This window comes from Mercenaria mercenaria, chromosome 5 (genome assembly GCF_021730395.1).
Source record: "Mercenaria mercenaria strain notata chromosome 5, MADL_Memer_1, whole genome shotgun sequence".
NCBI classification, from domain to species: domain Eukaryota; kingdom Metazoa; phylum Mollusca; class Bivalvia; order Venerida; family Veneridae; genus Mercenaria; species Mercenaria mercenaria.
The window spans coordinates 86550841-86570236 of NC_069365.1; the positions used below are offsets into that span (position 1 = coordinate 86550841).

General features: G+C 34.8%; 1 protein-coding gene across 2 annotated transcripts; it reads right to left on the reverse strand.

Annotated features, from left to right (window-relative positions):
* Nucleotides 1-159: 159 nt before the first annotated feature.
* Nucleotides 160-18829, reverse strand: LOC123557841 (major facilitator superfamily domain-containing protein 8-like). Of its 2 annotated transcripts, none has more exons than XM_053544210.1 (10): nt 18294-18829; nt 16094-16232; nt 9056-9299; nt 8436-8543; nt 7541-7723; nt 6898-7045; nt 6143-6277; nt 4575-4693; nt 2235-2725; nt 160-1584 (listed from the first exon to the last, which is right to left on the reverse strand). In XM_053544210.1, the coding sequence occupies exons 1-10, from the start codon at nt 18374-18376 to the stop codon at nt 1390-1392; spliced, it is 1845 nt and encodes a 614-aa protein (XP_053400185.1). In that variant the 5' UTR covers nt 18377-18829; the 3' UTR covers nt 160-1389. The 2 variants fall into 2 exon arrangements, with proteins under 2 accessions (XP_053400185.1, XP_045205504.2); XM_045349569.2 differs by having other exon boundaries at nt 8430-8543; nt 18294-18824.
* Nucleotides 18830-19396: the final 567 nt, after the last annotated feature.

The window sequence follows — 19396 nt, forward strand, 5'->3', positions numbered from 1 at the left end:
TGCAAAATTTCCATATCGTCTCAAACGATATACTTCAAATGGAATGGACTCCTTGTTTACTATACAAATTTGGAATAGACCTTTCCATGTCGTCAAACAAGTCTTGATGTATACCGTAACAGTATAATAAAATAAATAAATAAATAATAATAATAATAATAATTTCGCAATAACTGTAATTTCTTGCTATATAGTATTATTTCAATGAACCCTTAGGTGTACTGTAGAATAGCAGGTTATTATCAGAAAAAAGTTAAGCTGTTAATAACATTTTCTTTTTGACATTATTGAGCAAGATACAGGTGTATATACTTCGCCTTATTACAAGGGTAGCTTGCATTTCCACTACCGTCCGTGGACGGGCTCAATCAAACCGAGCCGCAACATTTTCATTTATGTCGTGTTGGGTAACTTTAGTTTTCCACTTTTTCTATATATTTTGTAATTTTCTCATGAAAAATGAAAGGGGACCCCTTAGTAGAAATAACTCTAATTATTAGGTGAAAAAAAATGTAAGAAAAAAAATCAGTTTTTTTTAATTTATGCAATTGTGGTGTGAATATTTTTTATAGAGGTCATTCTTTATAGCACTAAATGTTTGTTACCTAAGGTTTTGGTCCTAGAACCTTTGAAAACATTGTATAAGATATCACACTACAAGCAGAGTATCGAACAGCAACGAAGAATGTGCCTAGCAGGTACTGCCACAGAGAAATCACCGGTGTTTACATACACCAGTCAAAATAATAGGGACATCCAACAGCTTCCTCGTCAAGACGATGATATGTTTTCTCTTGAAAACATTTTTGTTTTTCGCAATTATACAAAGAAAATATAACAGGGAATGTTGCATATGTACTTACTGAGATACCAATCAACAAAATGCCCCTACGAAAATAGAAAAAGTTGAAAACCACAGATCGCCTAACACGACATAAACGAAAATGTAGCAGGCTCGGTTTGATTGAGCCTGTCCATGGACGGTGGTGGAAATACATCCTACCATCCACGCCCTCTAGCCACTCAACATTTACACATGTTACAAGTGCTGAAATAAGATTTAGAATAAGGTATAATTTGAATTGTCGTATAAAAGGGCATTGTTAAGAAAATGAAAACATTGATTCGGAAATGTAGGATCATATAGTTATTTCAACAAATATTTGTATTTAATAAAATGTCTCAGCTTTTCGTCAGTGTTAATATGTATTTTTATAAAACACAATAAAAACAACAACAAAATTTAATAAAAAAAGAAAAAAGAAAAAATGTTACAATTCTTCTTGTTGCTTCGATTTCCTGTTTTCCTTAACGGCAAGTGCAAGCGTAGCGTAGAAGCAGATATTTTACAACCTTTAATGCAACCATCATTTATACTCTAAGTTATAATCATTGCGAAGGAGCTCTGTAGGGCACCAATCTTTTATAAATGATAAGCAATGTGATGATTGCAATTATTATAATTGCTGTCATAGCTGAAAATGCCACTCTTGGTCCGAACGCGTCATATACTTGAGTAACAAATACAGGACCGAGGGCCCGAGCTAGGCTGCCAGAGGCCGTCAACCAACCCATCCATAGTCCCTGAAAGCACAAATAAGTTTCACGTCATAAAAACAAACTTTCCATAAGCAGTCAGCCAAGGGAGTCATACTTTCTGGCTGCTTTAGACAGGTGGCTGCCTAAGACAAATTTGCAAATTTGAAATTGGAACAAAAGGTCTATTTGGGTAGGTAGCTGACTAGCTGCTTAAAACAAGTGACTGCCTAATACAGGTGGCTGCTAAGACAGGTTTAACTGTAATAGAGGAAACACAGTAGAAAGCACAATATATCGGACTAAAAATATTTTTATGTACAAAAAATATAATCGCTCGTAAATTCCGTTTATATCGATTTGTTTATAACAGCAGTTTCATAGGAAGAAAAAAAAAGAGTTCAACTCATGTACCCAGAGTCCACAATAGTGGTTGAGACGTCTTGCAACATACATGATTACATAAGCAAAACCGTGATTATAGGAATATTTTTCTAACAAAACAAATTTTGTCTGGTATCATGGTTTGAATATTGTTTTATAAAAGGTTAATGAAACCCCTCAGTAGAATTAACTGATCAATTATTAGACGAAAAATATAAAAAAAAAAAAACATTCTTTTAATTCAAGCAACAGTATTGTTGATATATAATTTTTCTATATATAGGTCATTCTTTATAGCACTAAATGTTTGTTACCTGAGGTTTCGGTCCTAGAACCTTTGAAAATATTGTATACGATATCACACTACAAGCAGAGTATCCAACAGCAATGAAGAATGTTCCCAGCAAATACTGCCACAGAAAAATCACCGGGGTATACATACACCAGTCAAAATAATAGGGACATCCGACAGCTTCCTCATCAAGACGATTAGAAACGTTTCGAAATGTTATAACATTTTCAAACTGAGTTCTTGTTACTCCTATAATATTATCAACTAAATTTCCCTTAAGGATTTTAGTGTTTACAGCTAGCATGGTTCCATTTTGCTGGAAAGTGTTCTTCCTAATATTGTCATTGTCTTTAGCGACATCTTCTATGGCACTTATTCCGTCACCTTTTCTTTCGTGTGACAGTTTCAGATTCTTCGTTATATCTTCGTTCTTTACTTGAAGTTTTACTTCTTCTGGCAACAGTTTGCGTTCTGCTATCATTGTAGAATTGGAGATTTTATTTGTTGTTGTTTCTGCAGTTAAAAGAAGTTCAAGAAAAATTACTAACTATATGAAAGTGTTTGAGGGAGCAATGGTCTAGTGGTTAAGGTCTTGGCCGCTCAACCAGGAGGTCGTAAGCTCGAGCCTTACTGGGTTCACAACCTTGCCTTCTTATATGGCATAAATACTGTCTTTTCCCAGGAAGCTGACTCAAGAGTGATTCAAAATAGTTTGTTTTTGTCACAATCAAGCTAACATAAATTAGTACGAACTTAATCATATGCGGTAGTGTTATCAAAGTGTGCATTTTTCATATTAATTTCCTTATTTAATCCCACGTTGTCCGAAAACAAAATGTTCGTTACATTAAACTGGATCATACTTCTTACTACTGATTATTCTAACACGACCAGCAAATAACCTACATACATGTAGGGCAAAATCTGTCTCGGGTTATTCTGCAATAAACCACTCGCGTGCAATGACGTTATCCGATCCAGGTGCGTAGCACGGTCGTAAAAAGTAGTTACGATTTTTTCTAACACTGTTGATACTAGTATGTCGTGTTAGAATCCAAATAATAAGTTCCCAAGTGTGATGTATCGTAGAATAACCCGAGTTTTTCGTTCTTATGCGAAACAATATATAACTCAGGCCTACGGCCTTCGTGATATATTCTTACGCATTATAAGAACTCAAAACTCGGGTTATTCTACGATAAACCACGTTTGGGAACTTATTATTTCTTAAATACCAAGAATGTAAAGAGAATGGATAAGATTATCCATCCAGTAAAAGATAGCGACTTGTATAAATAATCATTTGCCTTTGCATGTAATCTAAATTCCCTTTCGATGCTGAAAGTCTGGACGTGAAATGTCACCCTTTTTTGAACAAGACAAATAGCACCTAGGCAGGGAAATACTTTCAACGACTGGACGAGAAAACCATAACAAAATCTGAAATATTTTATAGGACTAACCAAGCTACAAGTTTATAATCATATAATGATATTTTAAATCAAATTCGACGTGCTGTTGCGAAACCCGCACATGATTTCAGCTTAAGCCGATTTCCTTACATGCTTTCAGACCAAATTTCCATTCGATTTTTAAGAACAATCGCAGAAAATTATGCAACATAATAGAAAAGATAATTAAGAGTATACTTCTTAAAAGTTATAAAATTAACCATCAATTATTATAAATTCTTGTAAGTTATTGGGAAGAATATATATGAATTAATGTCATCAATTCTACTGCTTCGGCTGCCGCCTTTTCCATCTCATAAACTCTAGCCCTACTTTATTTACTCTTTTACAGTCAATATACAGTCAAACCTGTGTTAAAGACCACCTCTGAACAGAGACCTCCTGGCTCTAAAGACCACATGTTTTGTTTCCCATTTTAACATATACAAGTGTATTTTAACCTGTGAATAAAGACCACCTCCCAATAAAGACCACATTTTGGCTCTCCCAAGGGTGGTCTTTATAGACAGGTTTGGCTGAATAGAGAATCCATTTTAAATATATCGATGATTTTGAAACAGTAAATGGAAGGGAGAGAATTCTGATTGTATTGAAAATAACTGTTTGTCGAGAATGTTTATACATCTTGCCTGTACGTATATCTTTTACCTTTGTTGTTGTTATCAAGTTTCGAGCAGATCTACAAGTCTACTGACAGAGGTTCTAGTATAAAAATGTGGCCACATGCACTGTTGACGATATATTGTAAGCTTAAAGAAACCCGAAGGTATAAGAAACATTATTTACTACATGATCTTTATCAAAATTTAAAGTACAGTTGTAACTTCATATTCATCACTTGATCTGTCGAAATAGAAATGAAAATTGAATTTGATTCCAAAGAACCTTACCTGCTTTCCCGATTTCAGCATACTGGACAGCTGGATAATTGTGTCCCCAAGGAAGGTAAGAAACATATCCGATTATACATATTACAAAACCGCAAAGTAGCAAGTTACGTTCATTAAACCTGGAATATAATATGTAAAGGACCATATCAATTTCAAATCAGATGTCTGAACAGCCTGTCATAGAATTAAGAACCTGTGCAAATACAATTAGCTTTTAAAAAATAAAAGGTCGAAAGTGTTAGACAAAAAGTAGTGCGGTTCTAGTAATCCGACCGGCTGCGTTATATCTCATAAAGTAAATTTCATTAAGTATATAGGTCATATTGCGACTTTCCATCATTTAATAGTAAAGAAATACACAAGGTACCTCTTCGTGCATTATTTCAGGAACCTAAGTAAAACCACCGACCTTCCGTAAGCCGGCTGGACAGCTTTCTCAAATTAAAGAATTCTGTACCTCAAGAAAGGTTTCGAACCTACAGCGGTACGGAGCAAGAGATTCGAAGTTTTTAGCGGCCTTAACTACCCGGTCATGGAGGCAACGGTTACAAGAAAGAAAATTAAAAAACATTATAGAATTCTTATTACAATCCTAAACAAACGGAAAGGCAGTTCATGCACTAGAAAAATATTTCCATGTACATAGCGCATTAATTATCCATGATAAAGTACTTCCGCGTATGATCGCATCACTGACTGCATTCAAAATGACCATTTAGATTATTTAAGTTTCTTGCACATTTGGGTTTATCTTAGATCTGAGATATAAACATGTCAGACTTGCTCATGTTTTCCATTAAGCAGACTTTTGGTAGTTAGCATTTGGTTTGTTACAAACAGATCGGGATTATTAAAAGCACAGTTCATATGCATAATATTCATAAAGCAGATGTGTGCGCCCTTCAAAAATCTTTATTTGAAATTTTTACATGTTTCCTTTTTGGCACAAAATGCGTCATCTGAAAACTTTCATAAAATTATATCTTGTGCAAGTGATATGGTATTTGTCAACAGACAGAGAGCAAATGCAATTATTCTGTTCTTCATTCCAAGTGTTGACATGTAGTAATGAAGTGGCATAAAGTGGCCAAAAGAGAATCCAAAAAGTCCCCAAAGCTTTGATTTCACATGCTACCTAAATAGAACTGAATTTAACCATATTTTTACGTTATTGTGATGAGATAGATATGCTCGATAATGTCTCTGTTATCATTATTAAGTCAAGCATAATCTAACAGATTGATGCTTTTATTTTGATCAAATATTTTATGACATAAATTATCGATAATTTACTTTCCAAAATCAAATGCAAAATTTATACAATATCTTATTTCACAAGGAGCAGATATCGCAACAAACAAAATTATAACAGACTCTATTTTACCAAAACTATTTAAGGAAGGCTAAATATACTTTATTCAAAATATAAATCATAATTCTAAATTTCGACTAAAACATATGAGCAAATATACCGACAAATGAAAACAAAACTAATAACTAAGTGGCCCTCCCAAATTACATTTACCTATAAACAATTTTTGTTTTTATTACAAAAACTACAGACTTACCTTTTTGCTAGGAGTTTTATAACAGTAAATACAACTATAGCTACTACGCCAGCACATCCTAGCATTAAACCAACATACAATGTAGCTTTCGCCTTCTTCCAAGCAAACATATCCATGCCAAGCGGTGTCACAATGCTATTATAAAACAAAACAAAAATCTACATTTATCATCACAATTATATTCGAAATGTTACCAATAACATCGGACTTAAAGGGATGGTAACCGTATAATGTAGTTCGGACTACAAAGGATCTCGAATAAAGCGTCAATTGCTTTATCTTAGACCGCTTGTCCAAAAAGAGACTCGTTTGTCATTTTATTCTGCATTAATTCTTTAGAAATTCAGGGATAAATATCCAACTGGATAAGCCACGCTCCAAGAACGCAGTCCTCCTCAAACCACAACCCTATACCAGTGTGTGAATAGAATTTTTTAGAAACACAAACATATCTAAGCAAGGAAAACCATATAGACAATGAGAACGAAAAGAACAAATACATGAACACAGTGGGACATTGGTAAGGTCAGGCAAAAAAAAAATATGTAAGAAAGCAGCCTTTAAGAATGAGGGAAACTCAGGCAAAGAAACTGTAATGCATGATTATAATTAATAAACACAGCTAAATTTACATATTTTATACTTTCAGGAAAAGTAGTTGTAAATGTTAAGTACACCAAACAGGCAAAAATAAGTCCACCTTCTCTGCAACTTGGTGATGGTGACGGTGTGTCCGTGTAGGGTAATATACGTACGTTTCAAAGACTGCAAATATGAAAAGCACGGAGAAGAACAAGAAAATGGTTGTTAGAATGGCAATGTAGTCAGGGGAAGAAGGTTGGGAAGACTCAGCACAAGATCCGTTCAATGCCGCATTCGTAGAAGATGTAGATTCTGCTGTGCCTGAAAACAACATATACCGGTATTGACTGTTATTTAGTGAACAGATTTATTTCATAAGATGACATAATAGGCTTAGTGGATGGGTGAGCTTTCAAAGATCGAATACAAAAGATAAGATGACACACGATGACTCTTATACTGTTTTTCATGTAAGAAAGCCATCCAGCTGGCTTACGGGAGGTCAGTGGTTCTACCCACCTTCCCGTCCATCTGGCGACATCACCATCAAAAGATGGCGACCTACATTGTGCCATGTGACATTAAAGCTAACAAATTACTATATTAAAGATAATCTGGACGACAAATGTTCATATGAGAAGGTATTAATCAAAGTGTATACACATAATTGTACAGATGTACGAAAGTGATTTTAAAATGTGCAAAATATTATTCAGTCCTTTCCTTTGATTAAGTGTAATGCTAATAAACCGAGAATAACCCTCCCTCCTCCACCAAAAATTATCCTTTAAATAATTGAAATACGATTAGCTTTACCATCCGGATATTTGTATTCCTCGCTGATTATAGAATGCTCTTTGAAGACAAGGATGAGTAGAAGAATATTAATTATTCCAACAAGTGCACTGAATAAACCCGTGGCTGAATACATATCAAAGTGAAAATCTGCGGAGTGAACAGGCCCAGGGTATCCAAGTGGTACCATTGCAGTCTGGAATACTTAAAAAGTAAATTAAAAAAGTACTGCATCAGAAAATATTGTGAAAACATAACAATATTTTAGACTCGCATGCAGAAATGCAGAGTCATTTCCTCTTGAACATACAGAAAATTGATTTAAATTTATCCACACCTAGTCTCAAACTAGTTATTTAAATCTTTATACAATAGCATCTTTTGGAAGAATACGATACGATACGATACGATACGATTGCAATACAAGGCCTTTTAGACGGAGTATGAATAGAAGAACGCAATCAAACAAAATAATAGCAGACTCGGTCTATATGAGAGGTAATTAAATGTGCAACACTTGCACTGGCATTTGCGGAACTTTTTTTTATAAAATAATGTTAATTGGACCTAATGACACCAAAGGGCCGAAATATAATAACGGTACCGAGTTCAAAAAGGGGTCACGCCGGATCGTGACTTCCCATTATGATAATGGTTAAATCTACCGTCCATCTGTCTAAAGGGAAGTGTTTATGGTCATATGATTTGACATAGATATGCGTTATAGTCCTGATCATAAAGGCACAAATCAAACTACATGTTTAACTCTTTTCTGACAAAACCTCAACAAAAAAACTTGAATTAGAAGCGGCGATAGACAGATACACAAAGAGAAAAATAATTAACAAAAATACTAATCAGCCAAACATTTAGAAGAAATATAGATGATGAAACGAAAAAAGTGACATACAGTTACCAGAAATAAAACCAGCTGACTGAAATGCTGACAAGTTTGCCATTACGGATATCCTCTCCGACAACTTTGTCGCACCTGCAACGTACGACCGAACAACTGCAATATTTCCTGCAATAGCGAACACTGTAGATAGGAATTCCAAAGTATGAGATATGTTCATGGGAAATGTATTCAACATGCCTTTACCTAAAAGATTTCTCTCTTTCTCATTTTATCTCTCTGTCCTCGGGGCTTCCTCTGGCCAGACCGCTCAGTGTCTATACTGGTAGAGGATGACTCTAGCGCCCTGAGTGGCTGTCGCCGTTGCAGCTGTAGCAGCTTTGAACGTGTTTATCATGGAAATGGTGCTATATAAGTCTAGTATTGGCATAACAATAATTTCCTACTAGTGAATAATGAGTGTATAGTGTATGCAAGATACAGAAATGTTACGATCTTACATATTCGATATTTTAGACATTTTCACATTTCCGTTTAAATGCCATTAAATGTCAATGAGCCAAGCATACTATCACAAACTTATATATTTGTTTAGGATAACCGGTTGCTACGAACAAAATAAATGGATATTTTAAACACACAACGCAAACAAGGTACGTCATATCATACATTTTACTTACCTGCCCCGAATCCCACAAAGGCTCTTGCAAGCAATAGGTAAACTTGAGCATGTTTTTGTATACTTTCTAAGTACATATATAAAACGTTAGCCAGAACGTTTATAACTATGGAAACAACGAGTGGTTCTCTCGTCCTGGAGCGTATATTTGACCACGCCCCAAAAAATGGTGAGGCAACAAGCTGGCCAACGCTATACGATGCAACCACCCAGCCAAGAAAATTCGTGTTTGCTCCTGGATCGAGCTGAAATTCAAATAACATCTGTTAATTTGTATAACGAAACAGGTAAATATCAAATAATTTAAAACATGTATTTAAAGAAGCACTGAACATGCATAACCGAATAATTTTAGATACATAGTTTGTACTATTGATCGATCTATAGTTCAATACTAAGTTTTGCTTGGCTGAAGTCTAAACTTGAAGAAAAAACATGAACAATAATTTCTAATGCCATTTAACAACCACTTATTGAATGGCTTGCCGCTAAATAGTCAAAACAATTCGGACCTTGTGTAATAGTTCTGACTATAGACCGGCAAGTCATTCAATAAATGTATAATATATTTCTATATAACAGAACAGAACAGAACAGAACATAACAGAACAGAAATTTTATTGACATTGACTTGAACATAGAAGTTCATCGTCACATAAACTGTACAAGCATGCGTGTATACGAGAGAGTATAACAATATATACATATGACATAAAACAAACTAAATACATGCTGAAATTGTTCAAATTGCACTTCTTAATTTTTAACGTGCTACCAAATTAGTACCAATTAATTTATTAATTTTTTGACTTCATTGATGTTTATAGATGGTATAATGACATTTTTTACATATCAGTGAATGAGTTCAAATTTCACAATTAAACTAACAATATAATCAATTTCTTGTGTTTAGGCGTATCAAAGTCAAGAAGAGAAGTAAACTATACTTTACTTTGTTAATACTAATAAATTAACCATGAGCTCACCGAGCCCAAGAACTGCATTAATATTATGACACACGCCGCTGTTCAATAATAAGTATAATTAAACTACATTAAACAATAGGTGTAAATCCTTACCGAAACGAAATTGTAAGGGTTACCAACTACCAAAACAGCACTGGTTCTGCCCAGAGTTGCCTAGACTTGATAAACCTTGCGAAACGAAAGTTAAGATTTATCTGAGGCTATATTTTATGCTTAAATAATATCATCGTTAAAACCAATACAATTGCTTACGTACCTGACAGTACCATATAAGACATAAACAGTATCATGTAAGACTGCATTATTTTGAAAGTTACATTTAACTCCCACGCCATCAGTTACTTCTCCTCTTAGCTACAATACGCCCAAGTGTAGACACAAAATATATGCAATATTACTAAGTATACCATACATCTCTAATGTTTAAAATATCGTTAAGTATACATTAATCATACAGATAATTCAAACAGTTTTGTCTCTGCTTAAATGCTTTAATGCAGAATACTGCTAATTTATTTAATATCTTTACATTTGAAACATTGAGCAATTCTATAAATTTTATCATGTTAGGTCGTCTACTATAGTACCTAGGTATATAAATACTTCTCAAATGATCATATACAGGACATATAAGAATGAAGTGAAACTCATCTTCAATATCATTTTTCTCACAAAGAGTACATTTCTTTTCGTCTCTTTGGATATTACGGTGCCTTCCAGTCTCTATATTAATCTGATGAGAGGATAATCGTAACTGTGCAAAGGCATTTCTGTATTTAACATTACTAAGTTTTAACAAATAGTCAGACAATACAAAGTTCTTTTTTAATTCTTTATAAAGTGATAATGAGGACATAACTGAAATATCTTGCCTCCAGTCATTAATGTACATATCTAATAATCTACACCTTAACAATATCAAAAATACTTTAGCATTGACCGAATTAGGAAATAACCATGATACATCATTAAAACCTGTTCTCTGTAATAAATCCCTGACCTTTGAGGCCCAGTTTATCACATGTCTGTCATTATCAGCCTCTAATCTAAGATTTTCAAACATACATGTTAACAAACTATTACTATTTGCAATAAATTGAGCAAGTGCCTGCTTATAACTATCACGTTTGTCTCTACATTCCTCATTAAACCATTTATTATGAACCCTGTTATCAGAGAAATATGTACATGTTGATGTTTTACGGCGAATTTCAAAATATTTATTACCTCTGCTACATAAAAAGTCTGTAAAAATTTGAACCATGACATCAGGATAACTGTTACTTTCCTTGCTATTATTTAAATCATTGCAAAGTGTGTCAATATCACGCGAAATATCATTTAAAAAATCCACTTTGGAGTCCGGTTCCCATTTATAGAACACGCGTTCGTGTTTTATATTTTCACGCGGCAACGTACCGATCTTTAATGAGAATTCTAACGGTGCATGATTAGAATGTATTGTAAAATCATGAATGTGAAATCCAGATATATTGCAAAAATTAGAGTTTTCCGTAACAAGGTAATCGACCGTGCTCATTCCATTATGCGTGAAAGGCTTACCGAGATTCGCATCATTTCCCAAGCGATCGTTTACAATATTCAAATTTAAAGATTTACACAAAATGTCATGTCAAGTAATAAGTCACCGAACCTATTTATTCCCCATCAAACGTCGCCCGCGGTAAATACAAATCGCAATTAAAGCAATCGTGATCATGTAACTCTTTCTCATTTTCTATGAAATCATATTTTGATCCAATACGTGCATTCATATCGCCAAAACAATACACCTGCCCCTTTTCCTGAAAAAAAAACCTTATATCTGACTCTATTTTACGGAACACGTCAAATTCGTATACCTAACGAATAGGCGAATTTTCAGGTTATACATAAATATATATCATCCGTATTCTGAAAATATGTTCTGTCTAGTTTTAACCACATAACACAATCTGCGTCATTTCTTACCAGCTTGACTCAAATACTGACTGAATTTTTTATATACACCAGTAATCCGCCGCTATTCCTCTTCGCTCGTCTGTTTTGATATTTGCGGAAAGAATGAAAGAATTTATAACCGTTTAAATCGAGTTTAGATTTTTTTCCCCGTCCAAGTTTCACTTAAAAAGATCAGATCGTAATTTCCGATAAAATCGGTGAAGTCAGCACATGATCGCTTTTGCTCCGATAAACCTTCAATATTCCACGATAAGCACTTTAAAGTACTCCCTCCGCTGGCCTACATCTTTTCCACACCCACGCCCCCTCTGTACAACCGACCGTCAATAAAAAGTTTATCCACCTTGATGTAAGCTTCCTTTCCCTGCTTCCGAGCCTCCAGCATAATAGGCACAAGACGTCGTCTTGTGGACATCACTTCCGCGGGGAATTGCTGGCTGATGCCGTAAGGCCTTTCTAGTTTGCTTGCACTAAGTTTTACTCGCTCTCTGTCCGGATAGATTGCAAACTTTGCCACAACAGGTCGTGTTTTCGAGATATCGAACTTTCCAATGCGATGGGCACGGTGTAGTCTGATGTTAATTTTAGCATCCTCTATTTCTAATTTGCTCTCTATTAAATCCAGCAACTTTTCAACACAATCTGCATCGTTTTCTCTCCGTGCTTCCGGAATTCCAAAAAAGAGTAATTTATCACGCATATTTCGGCATTTTAGGTCCGTAATGTCCGCTTTCATAGTCCGTTCTAGCTCGGACTGTTGTTGCTCTAACGATTTTAATTTTGACAATAATGAGTCAATCTCCTTCTGTTTGCTACACATATCCTCCATATATGATGAATCGTACTCCCGGCTACGCTCCAGCTCGATTAGTTTAGTTTCTATGTAGTTTACCTTTTGATCTACATTATCAAGGCGACCAGTTATTTTTTCAACGGTAGATTTTGTGGTATTAAGATTATTTAGACATTGTACACTGTTTTCTAGAACGTAAGATAGATTTGTCACAAATCCATTTCACATTAAAACTTGCTGTTTACTATCTAAATTATCAATACAGACTAGCAACTGAATGACTTGGTTCCTGTTAATTATAATGTCGAAACGTATTTGTTACACTTGCATTCACCTGTGTTATAAACATCAGTAGGAATGTTGGCAAAAATGGATATAAAAATAAAATGATCCGCCCCATGAGAAAATCAACATAGTGGCTTTGCGACCAGCATGGATCCAGACCAGCCTGCGCATCCGCGCAGTCTGGTCAGGATCCATGCTGTTCGCTAACGGTTTTTCTAATTGCAATAGGCTTTGAAAGCGAACAGCATGGATCCTGATCAGACTGCGCGGAAGCGCAGGCTGGTCTGGATCCATGCTGGTCGCAAAGCCACTATGTTGGTTTTATCATGGCACGGCTCAAATGATACATCACTGACATGTACATAGGAAGTGATTCTGATACAGTTGAAGCTCGTCTCAACTGATTGAAGAGTGGTAGCGTATGAATAAGTAGCGAGCCCGCAAAACGCAGACATGTACCATCAGATACTTACTCTCTGTGTGACAAGTAGTAATAAATGACCAGATTAAATATAACCGGATACAAATAAAGTAACGCTCTGCGTTACGTAATTTTATAATAATCATTATGTACTTGCGCGCTTGATTAATCAAATGAAAATATGTAAACATAAAAGCATATAAGTAGGCAGCTGCTCAATTTGTCGAGTGGGTCATACGATTTCGGTTTTGACAACTGACCTATATTATAGGGTAGTTACGTATATCATAACAATATACACATATTAACTAAGGTCCGAGGAAATAGCGCAAATAGTATTGACTTTTGACCGCCAAGCCATTCAATAAGCGTTAATTACATGAAATTAGAGATATATTTTCGCATTTTTTCTTCATTAGCTGACCTAGCTGAGCAAAGTAAGTGTTAAATTATAATCTGGTCAATAACACAAACTATCGACCGCTGATTTATAAAACCTTTGATTTCGTAACTCCTAATATAAGAAGAGCTATCACGAAATGTGATTCATACCCCCAGTAAAAGCTTTGTTAGAAACGGTTATATTAGTAATAACTAATAATCACTGTATTTTTCTAAATTACACATTACACCTCTTATGGTCAATCTGAGATATATTTTCATCTTCACAATGTTACATAAAATTCCAATCAGCAGATTTAATGTCATTCTCTTAAATATAAAAAGATGTGAAAAAATAAATACAATTACAAAGGGAGACACTTTGGTACAAAAGAGCAGTCAGAGTTATGGGACTTGCTATCTCAATATCATCATGAGCCAAAAGTTTTATGTAAAATTCAAATGAAATTCCTCCATTGGTTTCAGAGCTATTTTAGGAAAACAACAATTTCGCCAATAACCGCTTGAAAATCCAAAAGGGCGTTTATATTGAACTTGACTTTAGGAGTGTTTTATTGCATTATGATCCAACATTGACAATTTGCTACAGCAAATAACACTTTAAGCACATTTTTGGGTTCAGAGCTATTTAAGAAAAACAATAATTCTGCCAACACCCACCTTGAAAGTTCAAATGGGGGAGGAATTTTGTACAGACAAAATAAAACACAGATTTAATTAGAACTTGATTAGAGATGTGTATTGCATTTTGATTCCACATTTTGTGGAGATAAGGGAACTATCCCAAGAACATTTTCAAAGTGCCAAAAGGGGAAGTAATTTTATCAAAATCAAAGTCAGAATTATGGGACCTGGCACATGAACTTCCCTTATGAACCTCACAACCTGTTTTGAAATTAGATGCAATATCTTCATTGGTTTCAGATAATTCTTTAAGAAATCAACAATTTGATACGTTTTCTAAGTAAAAAGGGGGAGTAACTTTGTCAAAATAAAGGTAGAGTTATAGAAGTTGACATTTAAACTAACAACATGATCTGGTTTGTGTGAAGTTTCCATCAAATACACTGATAGGTTTTAGAAATATAAAATGTCAAGTTTATTCCATTTTAAAAGTAAAGAAAGGGAGATAATTCTATCTAAACGAAAGTCAGAGTAATGGGACCTGATATGTGAACTTAAGTTATGACCCTTTCAACCTGTTTTCAGGTTTCAATGCAATACTTCTATTTGTTTCAGAGATGTTCGAAGAAAAACATCAATTTTGTCAAATTTTCTAAGTCAAAAAGAGGAATAATTTTGTCAAAATAACAGGCAGAGTTATAGAACTTGTTGTGTAAACTAACATTTCAATCACAAATGTTTGTGTGAAATTTTGATTTTTAGATACATATACAGGTTTCAGAAATATTGAAAGAAAGTCAATTTTGAGAATTTTTTCAAGTAAGAAGGGCAGACAATTTTGTCAAAACAACGTTAGAGTTATGGGATCTAATAGGTCCACTTGTCATATGATCCTACAAGTATATTGTAAGTTTCAACATGATATGTATGTACTAGTTCCCGAGACGGGACGGGAGACGGATGAATTGGACGGGACAAAGTGATTCCTATATAGCCCCCAAGGGTCCATTGTTTGTGCTATATGAACGGTCTATTTTCAGCACAGGTGTACAGGGCTAAATAAAAATGAAATAAAAATAAAATAAAAACACACTTATTGAATGGCTTGCCTTCAAACCCCAGGCATATAGATTTGACTATTGACAGGCAAGCTAATAGCTTGCCTTCAAACCCCAGGCATATAGATTTGACTATTGGCAGGCAAGCTAATGGCTTGCCTTCAAACCTCGGGCATATAGATTTGACTATTGACAGACAAGCTAATAGCTTGCCTACAAATCTCGGGCATATAGATTTGTCTATTGGCAGGCAAGCTAATAGCTTGACTTCAAACCCCAGGCATATAGATTTGACTATTGGCAGGCAATCTAATAGCTTGCCTTCAAACCCCAGGCATATAGATTTGACTATTGGCAGGCAAGCTAATAGCTTGCCTTCAAACCTCGGGCATATAGATTTGACTATTGACAGGCAAGCCATTCAATAAAATCTTTAATATAAACCTATTTCCTATTCCTCATATGATATTTCTCATGAAAGAGAAAGTAGAGAAATACTTATACTTACAATTCTTAGGTATGGGTATAACGATGACATGCATATAGAAAATGAAACGCTGCTGAGAAACATAGTCAGGTACATAACACGGATCGACCGCCATCTTGATCTATATATCCCCTGAGATTCTGCAGTAGCTTTATGACGGCTTGAAAAATAATAACAATATTACAAAGTGCAAATACTTTCAGTTCGGATCTATTCATTCCTACAAACATTACAATCAATTACTTTGTGAGTTTTGTATTTTTCGTTTAATAATTTCTTTCTATCAAATGCATATTTAGTGCTTTAAATACCAAACATTTTCAACCAATCACATGCAAGACATTTTCAAATTATTCTAATACTTTTCATATTGTACAATATCTATGAAGAGGCTGATCTATATATAGCTACTTTAGACAAGAGGGCCATGAAGGCCCTGCATCACTCACCTGACCTATTGACCTAAAGATCATCAAGATTAACATTCTGACCAAGTTTCATTAAGATATGGTCATAAATGTGGCCTCTAAACTGTTAAATAGCTTTTCCTTCGATTTGACCCAGTGGCTTAGTTTTTGATCAGACATGACCCAGATTTGAACTTGACCTAATAATCACCAAGATTAACATTCTGACCAAGTTTCATTAAGATATGGTCATAAATGTGGCCTCTAAACTGTTAAATAGCTTTTCCTTCGATTTGACCCAGTGACCTAGTTTTTGATCAGACATGACCCAGATTTGAACTTGACCTAATAATCACCAAGATTAACATTCTGACCAAGTTTCATTAAGATATGGTCATAAATGTGGCCTCTAAACTGTTAAATAGCTTTTCCTTCGATTTGACCCAGTGACCTAGTTTTTGGCTAGACATGACCCAGATTTAAACTTGACCTAATAATCACCAAGATTAACATTCTGACAAGTTTCATAAGATAGGTCATAAATGTGCCTCTAAACTGTTAAATAGCTTTTCCTTCGATTTGACCAGTGACCTAGTTTTTACCGGACATGACCCAGACTTAACTTGACCTAATAATCACCAAGATTAACATTCTGACAAGTTTCGTTGATATTACATAAAATGTGGCCTCTAGAATGTTACAAGCTTTTCCTTTGATTGACCTGGTGACCTAGTTTTTGACCTACATGACCCAGATTTAAATTTGACTTACAAATCATCAAGATTAACATTCTGACCAAGTTTCATTAAGATATGGTCATAAATGTGGCCTCTACAATGTATACTAGTTTTTCCTTTGATTTGACCCAGTGACCTAGTTTTTGACCCTAAATGACCCAGTTTCAAACTGGACCTAAAGATTATCAAGATTAACATTCTGACCAAGTTTCATGAAGATACAGTCATAAATCTGGCCTCTACAGTGTTAACAAGCTTTTCCTTTGATTTGACCGGGTGACATTGTTTTTGACCCTGGATAACCCAATATCGACTTTATTAAGAGTAATATTCTGACCAAGCTTCATTAAGATTGGGCCCAAATTGTGACCTCTAGAGTGTTAACAAGATTTTCCTTTGATTTGACCTGGTGACCTAGTTTTTGACCCCAGATGACCCAAAGTCAAACTCGTCCAAGATTTTATTGAACGTAACATTCGGAACAAGTTTCATTAAGATTAGTCCCAAATTGTGACCTCTAGAGTGTTAACAAGCTTTTCCTTCGACTTGACCTGGTACCTAGTTTTTGACTCCAGATGACCCAATATCAAACTCGTCCAAGATTTTATTAAGGGTAACATTCTGATTAAGTTTCATTAAGATTGGGCCAAAATTGTGACCTCTAGAGTGTTAACAAGCTTTTCCTTTGATTTGACCTATTGACCTAGTTATTGACCCCAGATGACCCAATATTGAACTCGTCCAAGATTTTATTAAGGGTAACATTCTGACCAAGTGTCATTAAGTTTTAGCCAAAATTTTGACCTCTAGAGTGTTAACAGTCAAATTGTTGACGACGGACGACTGACGACGACGGACGACGGACACAGGGTGATCACTAAAGCTCACCTTTGAGCACTTCGTGCTCAGGTGAGCTAAAAAGTAGAAAACCAGCCTATGAGTGATATCTGCATCAGTCTATAAGAAACTATGCTCTCTCTTGGTTTCTTTCATGCGCTGTCGTCTATAAATAGATCGTCTATTTATGCATGACTGATCATGTAATGGGGACAAAAACAATAATAAAATATCTGTTACCTTTCTGATGAACTTGAAGACGTGCTAAGAAGCAGGGTCCTTTCATCCGCGTCATTGCAGACGTATCTTACCGACGATTCCATAATTTAAACATTTTCCTCCTCAATGTTCCAGTATACGTTTCATTCAATATGTTAATATCAAAATTCACACTGTATAAAATCTGTTAATCTCACCCTTGCATTGACTGTGAACAATATCATACTTGCTTATGTATTCACGATATCACGTTTACTTTACTCATATGATCTGTTTCATATGTAAATGTTCAGTTTCGTTTCAGCATGAGGGGTATTAATCATCAAATTTTAAACTTCATTATACACAACTTAAATATTTACGTGGGGTGTAAGAATAAACTGTTTCATATGCGTGTTTTTTTTTTAAATGCTGTAAAACTGAATAGTATTCATTCGTTGTTGTTGTTGTTGTTGTTGTTGTTGTTTGATTAAAAATTAAAGAAATTGCTTTTAAATTATATCAATTTGTGAAAGGTATTTTAAGGATGATCCGTATCAAACAAACCGAAAGTGAAACCAATGGAAAACTATAGTTACAATGACATAGGAGTTTTACGTTCTGATCATTTCACAATATTATAATCCGTATTGTGGTGTATGTTAAACACGCTGCATCCTATTTATTGACCTTATCCTACTCATACGACTATACCCCCAGCAGCGCCATTAAAAGGTGTCTCTTACGGTTGTAAACGGACAATTTACAAATTGAACTGTCCTGTTTGAACCACTCTATCAATTAACTTCCTGCAGGTGAAGTTCCTGAACAAAGTCATAAACTGTGACTAACGTTAATAATGGGCTATATTCATAGTCGTACTGAATTATACTCGTGCCATTAATTGTTGCGGTTTACCGAAAGCCAGCCCGCGTAAGTTTCAATAACTACAAATATATCATTTATAAAACAAATGTTTCCGATGTCATTTAAAAAAATGAGATTTAATAAATATAGGTTTTCTTTATGACATTAAATTTGAATGAATGTTTATATTTTTCAGTATGAATTAACCGATATCTAGGCTTGTGAAATGTAAATATTTGTTACTACGACGTGTGTTTCTTGGAGTGAATGATGAGCCC

Bases quoted from the DNA above. Each gene is read 5' to 3' on its own strand.
- LOC123557841 (XM_045349569.2), bottom strand. From the start codon at position 18,376: ATGGAATCGTCGGTAAGATACGTCTGCAATGACGCGGATGAAAGGACC. The intron at 16,233-18,293 runs GTAACAGATATT...TTATTTTTCAAG, and splicing joins TCTTCAAGTTCATCAGAAAG to CCGTCATAAAGCTACTGCAG. The intron at 4,694-6,142 runs GTAAGTCTGTAG...ATTATATTCCAG, and splicing joins ATAAAACTCCTAGCAAAAAG to GTTTAATGAACGTAACTTGC.